Here is a 13,000-nt window from a genome sequence, read left to right as displayed (position 1 = left end):
GCACTCATTGTGCATGAAAATGTGTTTCAGGGGAGAGGCTTTGGATGGGGGCCTGAGGTGAGGGGTGGACTTTTTCAGTTGGATACTTTAAAAATCTAGCCGTCTCTTGCTAGTTTCCCCAACATTACCCACCCTAGCTTCAGTAAAAAGGTGCCTCTTTATACTAACATTCTCAGTGTTTCATTCAGAGAGAAGATGTTTAAGGTTTATGATGTTATTCTCGTATGTGCACCTCTTGTCTCACCTCTTCCTGTTCCTCCTCACTGTCGTCGTCGCTCACCACAGGTTTTGCCCGGGCACCACGGCCCCTCCGTCGTTGTCCTTTTCCTCCGCGATCCCCTTTCTCTTTCCGGCTCAGCTTAATCTTCACCTTCACCGAACGAGCTGGCAGAAGTCAAAGATCATGAACACATTCATGTTAATAGTGCTTTACCCGGGCCGATTATTTATGACAACAAACACTGTTGTTGATACTCACATTCAGACTCCGAGCCTTCATCTGGCTCCTCCTCCTCTTCCTCACTTTCCTCTCCTTCACTCTCGTCCTCCTTCTCGATCTTCTGTCTCACACTGGTGAAGACGGACTGCAGCACGATGGAGTCCTCATAGATCTGAAAGGTTTACAGGAAGTAACCATGTTACTCTGCAGTGCAGAGATTATAACAGAATTCTTGGGCTCTAGTAAGCATTTTCCAGATGATCTATTATTCTTACTAACTTCATAAAAATGCTAGCAACTTTAAGCCTATTGCACTTATTTTGACAAAGAAAGTTTGGTCGGTGTCTAAATTGCCCACACGTGTCCAACATTGGCGAGTGTGTGCTTCTGGCTTAACTCACCAGAGACCCCTCCAGGTTGAAAGTCTGGGCATTTTGACAAAGCAGCATCACATCCTTCTCTAGGTCGTTCAGGCTCCGGTACTTATGGCTGCGGATCCTCTCCTGGTGGAAGGAGGGAACAACAGAAGGCAGCAGTCCGATTACAGCAGATAATCAGAACAACTGGTAAACCGTTGTCATATTAACATGCAGAGCAGGTAGGTGTTTTATCCTTACCTTGATCTTTCTGAAGTCCACTGGTTTGCGGATGAGCTCATAGTACTCAGGCAACTCCTTGCGAGAAGGCAGCTGGATGAAGACTTCGCTCAGCTGCCGCCCATTACTGCTGAGACAAGGCAGCTGGGATCTTAGTATGTGAGAGTCAATGCTGAATCTACCACTTAATAAAAAGGGTTTCTTTGGATTTTAGTCACAGTCACATTTATTTATATATATATATATATATATATATATATATATATTTTTTTTTGTGGACAGATAAGGTTCTCTCTCAGTGTGGTCATAAATTTAGCTAATATGCTTGTAGAAATACGGTTCTCACCCATCCTTATATTTGATGACAGCATCCACGATCTTCTTCATCTTCTTAGTGAGGGAAAGAGGGTTGGGAGAGAGCTTCTCAGCAGGCGGACGACCGCGCTTCTTTGCTTTCTTCACCTCCTCGTCCTTCTCCCTCCCTCGGCCGCTGCTGGAGCTGGGCGTGGCCGGGCCGATGTCATGGTCGCGGTCTCGCTTGCGCTTTCTGGTTGTCTTTTTGTGGCGCACTTCCTCCTCGATATCCTCTAGATTTCCCTCTTCTATGGCCTGTGGTGAGGAGAATTTCTCATTGAGCTAAATCAGGTCAAAACTCTTTTTCTTAATGCCTCCGTAACTACACATGTTAACATCCCACCTTGAGCCATTGTTTCTCAGTGAGTGAGTCGCTGTAGTCCACTTCCTTACGTTGGCGGGATCCTCTGCCAAACATCTTCTCCTCCTCCTCTTCACAAGTTAGCCTCTCCACCTCAGCGTCATCTTTCAAAATCCAGCTGGGCATATCGTCCTCCTCCATCAGACGAGGTTTCCTCTTAGGGTTGCGGGCCTCCTCGCGGCGTCTGTCTAGATCCATGCGCTGGAAAAAATAAACAACACCGCCGCATGGGTTAGTGGATTAGAAAATGACAAAGCATCTATTAACTGATATGGAACTGGGACTAACCATGAACTGTTCAAACTCCTCTTCACTTCTGGCGATCATTTGGTTGACAGTCTCATCATCGGGCACCTCGTCTTCCTCCTGCAAACAAATGACAGCGTGAGTGACAAAAGACCACTGGCAAATTTATGTGGCACCTCAGAGCCAAGTCTCTGAACTAATGACTCTTACCTACATTAAAAAAAAAGGGAAGAAAAAAGAAAATCATTCAATGCATGTTACCATTTACCTTACATCACAAAATCTCACTTTTAGGTCTGTATTACCTGAGTATAGCTTAGCACATTCAACTGGTTACCAATGGAGTTATCAATAGAAAATAGAAATAGAATAGAAAAACATTTGAGCATTAAAAAGAAAAAAAGCCAACAGCAGAAAGAGAAAAAAGTGGAATGAAAAGGGGAAAGATGTCAAACTAGTGTGAAAGTATATCAATCATCAAAGGTTTGTGTAGTAGAAGGAATACATATGTGAGAAATGGAGATGTGTGGATTGATGAAAGCTCACAAATCCTGAGAAAAGGAGAAAAAAAAGCAGAGAATGAAGAGGTGGAGCAGCGCACAGGTGGATGTGGGTGGGTGGGCATTGTCGGAACAGGTTCGGATCACACCCACCCACGCCCCCCTAGAGCGGCAGCCTCCTCGAGCCCCGACCTCGTCCTGTTCCTCGTGCTCCAGAATGGCCTGTAAAAAGGCTCGACGTTCATAGCCTGAAGACTTCTGGTCGAACATGCCGGCCTGGATGACCTTCTGGTCCACGTTCAGTTTGTACTTGGCCGCTGCCAGGATCTTTTCCTCCACGCTGTTGACGGTGCAGAGGCGGAGCACGCGCACCTCGTTCTGCTGACCAATTCGATGGGCTCTGTCCTGGGCCTGCAAGTCCTGTAGGAGTACGCACACATGATTAGTTTAGGAGTGATTGTGTGTGGTGACAATGAACACATTTATGGTGTTGTGTGTCAGATGCACCGTAACCTTCCAAAAAATGTCACATAATGTAGATGGTATTTTATTGTACCATTTATCTACTGCACTATATTAATTGCAATAACTGAGACCTGTGTTGATGCCGACATATATTTGCATTTGAGTACCTGGTGTGGATTCCAGTCACTGTCAAAGATAATGACTGTGTCAGCAGACTGCAGGTTGAGGCCCAGGCCTCCTGCCCTGGTGCTGAGCAGGAACACAAAGTACTCAGAGGCCGGGTCATTGAATGTCTTCAGCAGCATGCCACGGTCCTCTGCCTTGGTGGTTCCTATGGGAGGGGGAAAGATTGGAGTGTTAAAAGTGTGAATCTTAATTATTCCATAGAAAATACTTAAAGGAATGGCTGTTGCCCATTTGGTATTCTCATAAGAGAACACAAATAACTAATAGCCCAAACGTTGGCCTTGGTCAGGGGTTTCTCACCATCCAGACGAAGGTACTTGAAGTTACGGTAGGCAAAGTAGTCCTCCATGATGGTCATGAGTGAGGTCATTTGACAGAAAAGCAGCACTTTGTGGTTGGTGGCCCTCAGCTTGGGCAGGATGCGATCCAGCAGTTCAAACTTCCCAGAGGAGCGGTACAGGTCAGGGCTGGACAGGCAGGATGAGCAATATGAGGAAGAATGAGCCATTATACAACACACTTCCACACAAGAAAACATGTGTAGTACAAACACACGAGATCTTTAGCTTTACGTACCCGCTCACAATTCCACCAGAATAACCAAGATGCTCAGAGAACGACTCCTGTAAATCAAACAAAAAATGGTCACATTAATTGTGCTATGAATTCCATCTGTACTCGGCAACTGATTTTGCTTTCCTAGTGTACATTGGAGAAAAATGTTTAGTAATGGCCTAATTAAGGTGGAGCTTTTGTTTGTTACCTCAATGTGCTGGAACATGTAGGGGTGGTTGCAAATCTTTCTCAGTTGCATGATAGTGTTCATCAGGGTCTTCGTGCCACCTTTACCCTAGAAAATTTAGAAGGGAAAAAAAACCTTTTAATTTGCAATAATTCTTTTAACTTTGAAATAACATTAATTGTACTATACTTTAAATGTCTACAAATAAGGTTTCACCAATACAATAAAAAAATAATAATAAAACCTTCCTTACCTTCTTGTCTTTTTCTGAGCCATCTGTGAGCAAGACTCCCTTGGCCTGCATGTGTCTGTACAAAACCCTCTGTAGGGCTGACATGTCGCATTTTATCACATACTCCACCTATACAGAAATAAGGAGAAAACCCCACAAATTATATCAATTATTTGATTTCAAAAATGTCCATGTGTGTGTTAAGGAGTGTGTTAAAACTGACTGTTGAAAAAGCAGCTGGTGTCATAGTTAGCGAAATTGTACAGATAAACAGTCGAATTGGTTAAATAAAAAAAAATAATAAAACAGTTGAAATAGTAAGCTTGAAGTAATGAAATACTGTTTTTTTTTGTTTATTAATGTACTGTACGACTAAATAGTTTACAAAGCAGCTTAACTGTATGAGCAAACAGTTGAAATAGTTAGCATAGCGTAATGGAAATGTAAATCTGGCCTAACTGACTTAAACACTGACAATTCAATTGCATGAAAAAATATTTTCACAATATTGACATTTATATAATCAAGGGCATACAGCATAAATATCAATGCAGGAATGAAACCACGAAGAGCAGAATTTTATCTCAGTGGAAGCGATTAACAAGCAAGTTAAGTAAAAGCTGACCTTCTCAGGCAGCTGGGCCTCGACTTCTTTCTTGAGCCGGCGCAGCAAGAAGGGCCTGAGCACCTTGTGTAAACGTCGAATGATCAGAATGGTCTCTTCTTCATTCAGGTCAACCTTGAGGGGAAATAAAAAAATAAAAAAAATGTATTCATGTTACCGCTCATTGTTTTATTGAGGTCTATTTGAAAATACTACCTGGTATGTGTAAGTATTTGTATGATCTCAGCTCCGCAACCACATCCATTACACTGAACCATAACTCACCTTTTCTCCAGTCATGGCAAAGGGGGCATTGAACCACTGCTCAAATGTACTGCAGCTCTTGAAAATGGTGGGCAGGAGGAAGTTCAGCAGTGCCCAGAGCTCAGGTAGCTTATTCTGCAGCGGAGTGCCTGTAAGCAGCAGACGCCGTGGGGCCAAGTAGTGTGTGTTCAAGACCTGGGTCAGTTTACAGTGGTGGTTCTTCATACGATGGCCCTCGTCCACAATCATGTACTTCCAACGAAGCTTTGGGAGGAAATATAGAAGTTAGAGAGAGAAACAAAAGACTGAGCACCTGATGCATGAACGAATACACAGTAGGTGTGACCTAAAACTAAATCTGAGGATACTTCCTTACCTTTGCTAGCACTTGCTTATCTTTAATAATGTACTCGTACGTGGTGAGCAGCACATTGAACTTGCCACTGCGCAAGATGGGAACGAATGCACGACGAGCAGCTGGAGACCCCTGTGAATGAACAAGATTGCTTTCTATTAATGTTCAACAACAGAAAAATCATTGAATGTGTAACTGACTTGGGTTTTACAGTCTTTTTTCATGACAGAATATCCAAGTAAGTACCACTGACCTTGTAGGAGACTTTGACTACAGATGGGGCCCACTTATCAAACTCATACACCCAGTTTGATAGAGTACTGAAAACAAAAGACAACACAAAGTTTCTACTCTGCTCAATATATGAACATAGAAATACAACTCATACAACTTTCTGTACTTAATGTCTTTAAGTTTGTGTTTTCACAGATAAACCTGCAGGGAACTGTGTTGGAGCTTACGAGAGAGGTACAATGATGAGGAAGGGCCCATTGAGGCGCTTGTACTCCATGAGGTAAGTAATGAGTGCAATGGTCTGGATCGTTTTTCCTAGACCCATCTCATCAGCCAGGATGCCATTCAAGTTGTTGTTGTAAAGCGACACCAGCCACTCCAAACCTTTGATCTGCACAGAAACGGGTCAAAGCAAGCTTCAGTTTACTCAACTCATTAAACCACCTTGTCAGATTTCCCTACAAATGAAAGCATGTAATCCTAAAAGTAATAATAATAATAATAATAAATAATATTATTCTACTCTTTACAGTATGTTCTGGTTGAATACCTGGTATTGCTTGAGCTGCCCATTGACCAGCAGCGAGGACTGTTTGTCCACTTTCTCAGTGACAGCATGAGCCACAGCGTAGTAGGACTGGAGGCCTCGGTTGAAAGCTGCATTACCGTACTCATCATCTACATCCTGCTTGGCGTGTCTGGTGGAAACAGAAAGGGAGGCCAAAAAACTGCAAATTAAAACAACTATGATATGAAAAGAAAACAAAGATAACATATAGATACCTTGAAGGGGTCTTGGTGTAAATGAATCATGACCTAGTTGTTATAGACTTAATTAATTTAATGGCAACAAAGATGGCGGTGAAGCAGGAAGTAATAATGCCAAAGTCTCGGGGGTTCCATCTTACTCAATGATGTGCTGGACGTCCACTTCAGATACTTCTTCACTGTCAGGGTCAGGAATCTTCTTCTTCTCCTCTGCTGGAGCTGACGAGGGGTGAGGCTGCTCCTCTTCATCCTCCTAACAAAGAGAAATACAGTAGGAGGGGAGTGAGGTCAGAAAACAGTTGGTGACCATTTTGCTTTGACATAGGGATCAGAGTCTTATGTACCTCCTCCTCCTCCTCCTCTTCTGAACCACTGTCTTCACTGTCTGAGCGCGGCGCTACTTCATATCTGCAAAAAAGAAAGTGTTTTGGACAAGGTAAGAAAACATTTACAGAGACGTACCGTGTTTGTCTTTTTTCTGTTGGACAATTGTTCATTTATGTACCACTCAAAAATATGTGTTGTAACTTTTTTCCTTAACATCAGCTTCATGCGTTACCATTAGAATTTAAACCTTTCCACGGTGTGAATATCTCCTTAGCTTAAGTTATTATTAGGCAGGCGTGACACTGACCCTGGGTTCATTTCAAGCCAGGCCTCCAGTTGGCCCGCCTTAGGTGCTTCAACCCCAGTCAGGATCTTTCCACTGTCCACATGGATGACCTTCACCGGTAGGTCACTCATTTGACTGGTCTCATCTAAAGGCTGGGAGAAGAGAGGAAATAAGGGAAACATCAATACTGTAAAGAGTAATAAGCATGTTATAGAAATATCAGTCAATATTATCATCTCACACTCACCTCTCCATCAGGCCCCAGGGCAGGAGCACCACCCTCCACAGGCTCTGGCTTCTGAAAAAATATATACATTTTTAAATAAATAAATTAAAAGCGTAAATGTAAAAGTGAAATTTCAACTAACAAAGACACAACACTAATGGGCGTCCTAAAGATTTACCTTCTTTTTCTTCTTCTTTTTCTTCTCCTTGAGAGCTTGTACGGCTTTGTGGGCTCGCACCAGCTCAGTGAGGTTGGCCACGTACTCGTCTGTCTGCTGCAGCAGGTAGGCCAGACGCTTGTCTTTCTTTTGGTCAATAAGTTTACGATAGCCTTCTTCATCTTCAGCCTGGGAAGAGATTCACAGAGGCGTGAGATGCTTGTGTCGGACTAATAAACACACTCAAACAACAACACTTCCACGTCTTTCTGGAACTGTCCATCCAACAGCAAATACAGACTTTTACAGTATTAAAGTCTCACCATCAACCTCCGCATTCTCTCCTTTTCAATGCGCTCATTCTCTTTCTTCTGTTCGCGCTCAGTGTTGGCATGATACGTGGCGACAGCTTTGGTGGCCTTCTGGAGCTTCGCTGTGATGGAGCGATGGTACTCCTTAAAGTCCTTGGCGTGCTGCAGGATGCTGTTGAGGTATTCCTAGCAACAGGGAGGACACAAAGCAAGCACTGTTATTCAATTTGGGAAATACTAGTGAAAAGAACTAAGATAAAAGAGAACATGGGTTTCATTAGACACAATCAGGAAAACTATACAAACAGCCAACTGTAATCCTTTACCGTTCTATAAACTACCCCTCTTTACTCCACCTACATAAGTCTTTTCACACGGTGTACCTGGTGTTTCTGGCGACGTTTCCGCTCCTGTTCGATCTTCTGCTGTTTCTCGAGCTTCTCTGTGATGCGGGCCTCACGTAAAGACTGCCGTTTGCTGCGCTTGTAGGCCTTAGCGTTGAGGGCAGTTTCTAAAGCAGTGTCACGACGCATGCAAACCACCACCTCCTGACGCAGCTGTAGATACAAAAACGTTGACATATTAAATACTGCATCTATTCCACTGGGGAAAACCATGACGGGCTACACTTGTCTAATGTCTATAAACATTTCTTGCAGATGACTTCATGGCTACCTGTCTCTGGAAGTTAAGCAGCCTCAGGGCTTTGAGCTCGATGGTGGCCTTGGTGCGCAGATCACCAGCTAGAGAACCAGGCAGGTTCTCCAACTCCTGGATACGGTGAGCAATACGGGCCTGTAGCCTGAAGAACACATTTTTTAAAATGATTATTTTAATGATGACCAAAAAATTCAAACTACAATTTTTCTAGCCTTCAGGCTGATAATCCACAATTAGAAGGACTAATGGTAAATTTTGTTTGCTGAAGCGTGGTATTCTCATTTACAGACATTAAAACCAATTTAACTTCTTTGATAAAACGTGCCAGTGTAAACGTGAAAATTGCTCAGACCGCTTAGTGAAACCATTTTAGCTGGTGAGCAGGGCTGGCCCGAATGTCAATTTTTGAGCTTCGACAGAAATTAAGAGCAAATAATCGAAGCTCAATAATCGAATCTCAAAATTGAAAATCGAATGTGTACCCAACGGTCAAATATTCGGGTTCAGCCCTACTGGGGAGTATTGCATCATCTGATCTGCCTTTTTAGAGACCACCGATCAAACTAAAGTTAAAAGTTAAAGCCATTATTGGCCAATTACGATCAGTGACCGATCGATCAGAGCTCCCTTAAAGAAAACAATTTGCTTTTCATTCAGTAGTTCCCAGGACTAATAAATCAAAGGTTACAGGGCAATGGATTTAAAAAGGTTTTTCATATGTTAGGGGTGTAACTAGGGAACTGTAATGTCCTCTGCTAATAAACCTCAGACATCAATCTCTATACAGATGATCAGTATGTTGAACTACAAACAGAACTCAAAATAGATTATGATCTGATCATTTTAAACTCAACTTTTAAAGAGGGATCAACATGTAGTGATGAATAATTGTGGGACCATTAACAGGGTTTTATTTATTTATTTTTTTTATTATTGTTTGTGTTTAGTCTTGTTTGGTACGCGTTTTCCTGTTGAGCTGTGTATTTGTATGAAGGCCCATCTAATCACAGGTGCTGTGAACTAGCTATGGCTATAAATGCTGTATGGTGTAAACACCGATGCAGTTTTACCACATTACTCCCCGCCTTGTCTCACCTGTACTCTCTCTCCTGAAGGATCTCCACTGGGTCCAGCCCACGAGGTTTTTGGATGGGTGTTATGCGGTTCTGCTTCTGGTGAAGCATCATGGGAGGGAGCTGGGCAGGCTGTCCTGGGGACTGCGTCTGGGGGGGCATTACTGGGGAGGCAGCGGGGGGCACAGAGGGAGGAGCAGGAGAGGGTCTGCCAGTGGGCTGAGGTGGAATCAGCTTCTGAGGAGGATTGGCTGGGGCAGCAGCATTCACCATTGGTCCTGGAAGAGAGAAATCAGAAGAAGTCAGTTTTGCCACATGTGCACATAACATACACAGCACTGACAGAGGTGAGTCTAAGGTCAAGATAAAGTTTACCTTCAGACCATGATTTAGGGGGTCCGTTGGTAGGCTGGCCTTGCATACCTGGGGGTACTCCTGCAGGTCCAGGAGGCACCATGTTGGGACCTACCATGCCTAAAACAAGAGGAACAATTTGATATCTCAGGTAATTAGTAAACATTGGAACAGCTAAAAACAAACAAATTCATGTTCAGCCACCAGGTGTCTCTGCTGAGCCTTCACAGATATCAGCTTTCTTTGTTTGAAGCTTACATTAAAAATATGTTTGGATAACATTTTCATAAAAGGCACGTCACAAAAATACACTAAATAGGCTCCCTGAGGGTTTTCACTTTGCTCACCATGTGGTCTGTTGTAGTTGGCCTGAGCTGGTCCCGGAGCAGCTCCAGGGCCAACTCCAGGCCCTGTAGAAGTCGGCATGTTGGGCATGGGCTGTTGCTGCATCCCTGGCATGGGCCTCTTCCCCTGCACAGCCATCTGCAGGTGCTCTGGTAACGGCTGACTGCGTGCCAGCATCTTGTAGGCCATAATCTGAGCCCTGAGTTGGTGCAATTGGTTCTGGTTGAAAGGAGTGGGTCCACCAGGTCCACCTCCCGCACCACCGGGTCCACCTGGACCCTGGGGACCCCCACGATTAGGTTGACCCATTCCCTGGTTAGGGTCCCCGCTGCCCTCCATAGGGCCAGCCCCAGGGCCAGAGGGACCTCCGGGCATCATAGGTCCAGAAGGAGGGCCGTTGGCTGGGACAGGGCTAGGTGCGTGCTCCGAGCCACCCAATGGAGAGGGGTAACCTGAGGAACACAGAAGAGATGCATGATCGGTATGTACAAAACAATTCAAAAGTTCTTCATATGATACAGAGGACATATTGACCATGAGTAAAGTTTAGAAGCTTCAAAGCATTTTAACAACTAAGCCACATTTGGTCATGATGACAATTAAAATACTGACTATAAGCTAAGTAACATGCAGTTTTGTTCCATTTAGTTTAGTCCAAATACTGACCAGATGTAAATTATACAAGGTGCTCTTTGCCTATAGAACCATCTCCATTTCATACACATTGCTGTTAGTGTCCCTATATGTGTGTGTGTTTCTTCCTTACTGACTCTGTGGTTTTGTACTTGCAGCTGCCTTTGTTGCTGTCTGAAAGGGGAAGCCACTGAACCCCGCCCCTCTCGTGGCCCAGCCCATTACTGTCTGCTCATGCTGCCAAACAAGCAGCAACACAAGAAGAGAAACCGGCTGGATGGATTTCTCACACACGCACACACACACAAACAGTACAGTATGTCTGCGTGGCTGAGTTATCTGTTCTTCCTGTGTGGGGCTTTTCAGGGACAAAAAGCAGATCCTTCATTTTAATCTTTCTTTCACCCACTGCGTGTTGACTTTGTACACAACTCAATTTATTTGAGGATTCCAACTGACAACCATAAGGCATGCAGACTGCGAGCACACCACAAATATTAACACCAGACTGTATTTACTCATGTTTCATCTCTCTAGAACTTACAACACAGGCTACATAAAACACAATATTATGTGATATGCTACCTTGGGAATGTTGGTCCATGGGACTTGGAGGGGGTCCCATTCCACTGTGCCCCCCTGGTCTCATGCCCATGCCCTTCATCTGTCCATAGCGGGGGTCATCGGGCATTCCCTTCTCATGCATGGCTTCCATGGGCTGATTAAAAGAGGGAAAATAATCATACATGAGACAAATGTTTATGTGAGGTTGTAACTTTTATTTAATTAAGCAATATTAAGTTTTAAATAGTCTTAGTTTGTAATATAGTTATTGAGATTAAGACTGGCAAAACACTAGCAGGCAATTACAAAATCTTTGGCAAACGGATGAAATGTTAGTGGCTACTAAATAATCGCAAAACGTTCAGATCAAAAGACGAACATAAACCACTACGGAACTGATTTACTGTAATTTCAAACTTGTAGGAAAATACTTTAATGAAGGCAGGGTATAAAATAAAAACAAAAAACTGTCCAGTACTTTGTGCATCTGGTGCATGTTGTCCTGAGGATATCCTGACGGTCCCTGTGGAGGGTGGGGGTGTCCAGATCCAGGGGGTCCTGGGCTGGGCCCCATCATGCTGTGGGCTGAGCCTGGAGAGGGGCCTGGGCTCGGGCCCAGCATGCCTCCCGGAGATGGCCCTGGGCCCGGGGAGGGTCCGGGCCGAGGTGTCCCTCCCATCGGGGGGTCAGGAGTGGACATCTCTCACAGGTAACTGGAAATGTGTGCCAGCAGCAAGTACCCCTGTGAAGCAATGATCAGAATCCATATATTTAAAATATCCACTTTATAGAAAATTCCTTTCACACAGTAGTTGCCGTCCAAGTCCAAATTATAGAGTAACCTATTCCACATAATCAAATGTGATTACTTTAGTGTGCTAACTCTTTGAATACAACACTGAAGACTGCAAAATAGAGTTAATGGAAACTCTTTATATCGTTTTAAGGGACAGTTCATCTGTTCCTGAAGGTACAAATTCACCAGACAAGAGATAACAGCCAGAGCTTACCCCAATAACAAGCTCACAAAGCACTGTAATATTACATATGTAAACTATGGTTACACCGTAAATCACAATCAGATATAATTGTGTAGTCAACAGTTCAGGCAGTTGGTGGTGAAAGTAGCTCTTATTAACCTCTGTGGATCATTGCTCATGTTAAGTTATTATCTTATAATTTTGTTGTGTTCTTCAAATATATTGTTTGGTGTTTAGCAAAGCGCATACCACACACAAAATGCCCCTCTGCTGCTGTGTGAACTAGAACCAAAACTAATAACAGGAAAATACCAAGTTTTTGTTATTGAGTGATGCACTGAACCCTTAAATTGTGACAGATGGTCAGTTGCTGAATGGAACAGGAACATTAACGGTACATATCATACATGTAATTAACAATTTAAGGACTATAGAGATGTAACTGTACTACAAAATGTGAGCTTCATACACACAGTGGACCGTAAAGAAATAATTTAAACTGCCCTTTCATGAGTCAAAACTATGGCGGAAAAAAAAAATCTATGCAAGTTAGACGAGACTCTATCCAACAAGATAAAACCCATTCAGTGCACACACAGAGACGTCTATTAAAAGTGATTGAGAGAACAGCTGTTCAGTGTAAAGCCTTTGTGTCCGTCCAGTTTTTAGAATGTTTATATTTACAAGGAAATCACAGTTAACTCAGGCTGGCTATTATTAGCATTGGTAGCTTTGCTA

General features: G+C 43.5%; 1 protein-coding gene across 6 annotated transcripts in view; it reads right to left on the bottom strand.

The window, feature by feature from the left end:
- The window catches only part of smarca4a (SWI/SNF related, matrix associated, actin dependent regulator of chromatin, subfamily a, member 4a), a 29,965-nt gene that overhangs the window by 16,162 nt on the left and 803 nt on the right, over nucleotides 1–13,000 (bottom strand). For 2 of the 6 annotated variants that reach the window (XM_046072341.1, XM_046072349.1), the window contains exons 2-33: nucleotides 11,761–12,024; nucleotides 11,304–11,436; nucleotides 10,088–10,537; nucleotides 9,762–9,860; nucleotides 9,409–9,664; nucleotides 8,329–8,455; nucleotides 8,037–8,210; nucleotides 7,666–7,839; nucleotides 7,364–7,531; nucleotides 7,207–7,257; nucleotides 6,981–7,111; nucleotides 6,691–6,754; nucleotides 6,487–6,599; nucleotides 6,129–6,276; nucleotides 5,806–5,969; nucleotides 5,598–5,664; nucleotides 5,366–5,476; nucleotides 5,011–5,253; nucleotides 4,747–4,860; nucleotides 4,143–4,250; nucleotides 3,911–3,997; nucleotides 3,724–3,770; nucleotides 3,448–3,614; nucleotides 3,129–3,292; nucleotides 2,650–2,916; nucleotides 2,039–2,116; nucleotides 1,733–1,951; nucleotides 1,382–1,644; nucleotides 1,057–1,165; nucleotides 841–942; nucleotides 479–611; nucleotides 245–384 (exon numbers count right to left, since the gene is read on the bottom strand). In XM_046072341.1, the coding sequence (XP_045928297.1) occupies nucleotides 245–384; nucleotides 479–611; nucleotides 841–942; nucleotides 1,057–1,165; nucleotides 1,382–1,644; nucleotides 1,733–1,951; nucleotides 2,039–2,116; nucleotides 2,650–2,916; nucleotides 3,129–3,292; nucleotides 3,448–3,614; nucleotides 3,724–3,770; nucleotides 3,911–3,997; nucleotides 4,143–4,250; nucleotides 4,747–4,860; nucleotides 5,011–5,253; nucleotides 5,366–5,476; nucleotides 5,598–5,664; nucleotides 5,806–5,969; nucleotides 6,129–6,276; nucleotides 6,487–6,599; nucleotides 6,691–6,754; nucleotides 6,981–7,111; nucleotides 7,207–7,257; nucleotides 7,364–7,531; nucleotides 7,666–7,839; nucleotides 8,037–8,210; nucleotides 8,329–8,455; nucleotides 9,409–9,664; nucleotides 9,762–9,860; nucleotides 10,088–10,537; nucleotides 11,304–11,436; nucleotides 11,761–11,982 (4,893 nt within the window). In that variant the 5' untranslated portion in view covers nucleotides 11,983–12,024. Of the gene's footprint in view, nucleotides 1–244; nucleotides 385–478; nucleotides 612–840; nucleotides 943–1,056; nucleotides 1,166–1,381; nucleotides 1,645–1,732; nucleotides 1,952–2,038; nucleotides 2,117–2,649; nucleotides 2,917–3,128; nucleotides 3,293–3,447; nucleotides 3,615–3,723; nucleotides 3,771–3,910; nucleotides 3,998–4,142; nucleotides 4,251–4,746; nucleotides 4,861–5,010; nucleotides 5,254–5,365; nucleotides 5,477–5,597; nucleotides 5,665–5,805; nucleotides 5,970–6,128; nucleotides 6,277–6,486; nucleotides 6,600–6,690; nucleotides 6,755–6,980; nucleotides 7,112–7,206; nucleotides 7,258–7,363; nucleotides 7,532–7,665; nucleotides 7,840–8,036; nucleotides 8,211–8,328; nucleotides 8,456–9,408; nucleotides 9,665–9,761; nucleotides 9,861–10,087; nucleotides 10,538–10,851; nucleotides 10,956–11,303; nucleotides 11,437–11,760; nucleotides 12,025–13,000 lie in introns of those variants that run through there. The other 4 variants (XM_046072359.1, XM_046072368.1, XM_046072376.1 and 1 more) reach the window with 4 other exon arrangements.

The sequence above is a fragment of the Micropterus dolomieu genome, linkage group LG02, assembly GCF_021292245.1.
Source record: "Micropterus dolomieu isolate WLL.071019.BEF.003 ecotype Adirondacks linkage group LG02, ASM2129224v1, whole genome shotgun sequence".
Taxonomy (NCBI): domain Eukaryota; kingdom Metazoa; phylum Chordata; class Actinopteri; order Centrarchiformes; family Centrarchidae; genus Micropterus; species Micropterus dolomieu.
The sequence above is the reverse complement of the archived record's forward strand: the minus strand, read 5'-3'. Positions and strand labels throughout refer to the sequence as shown.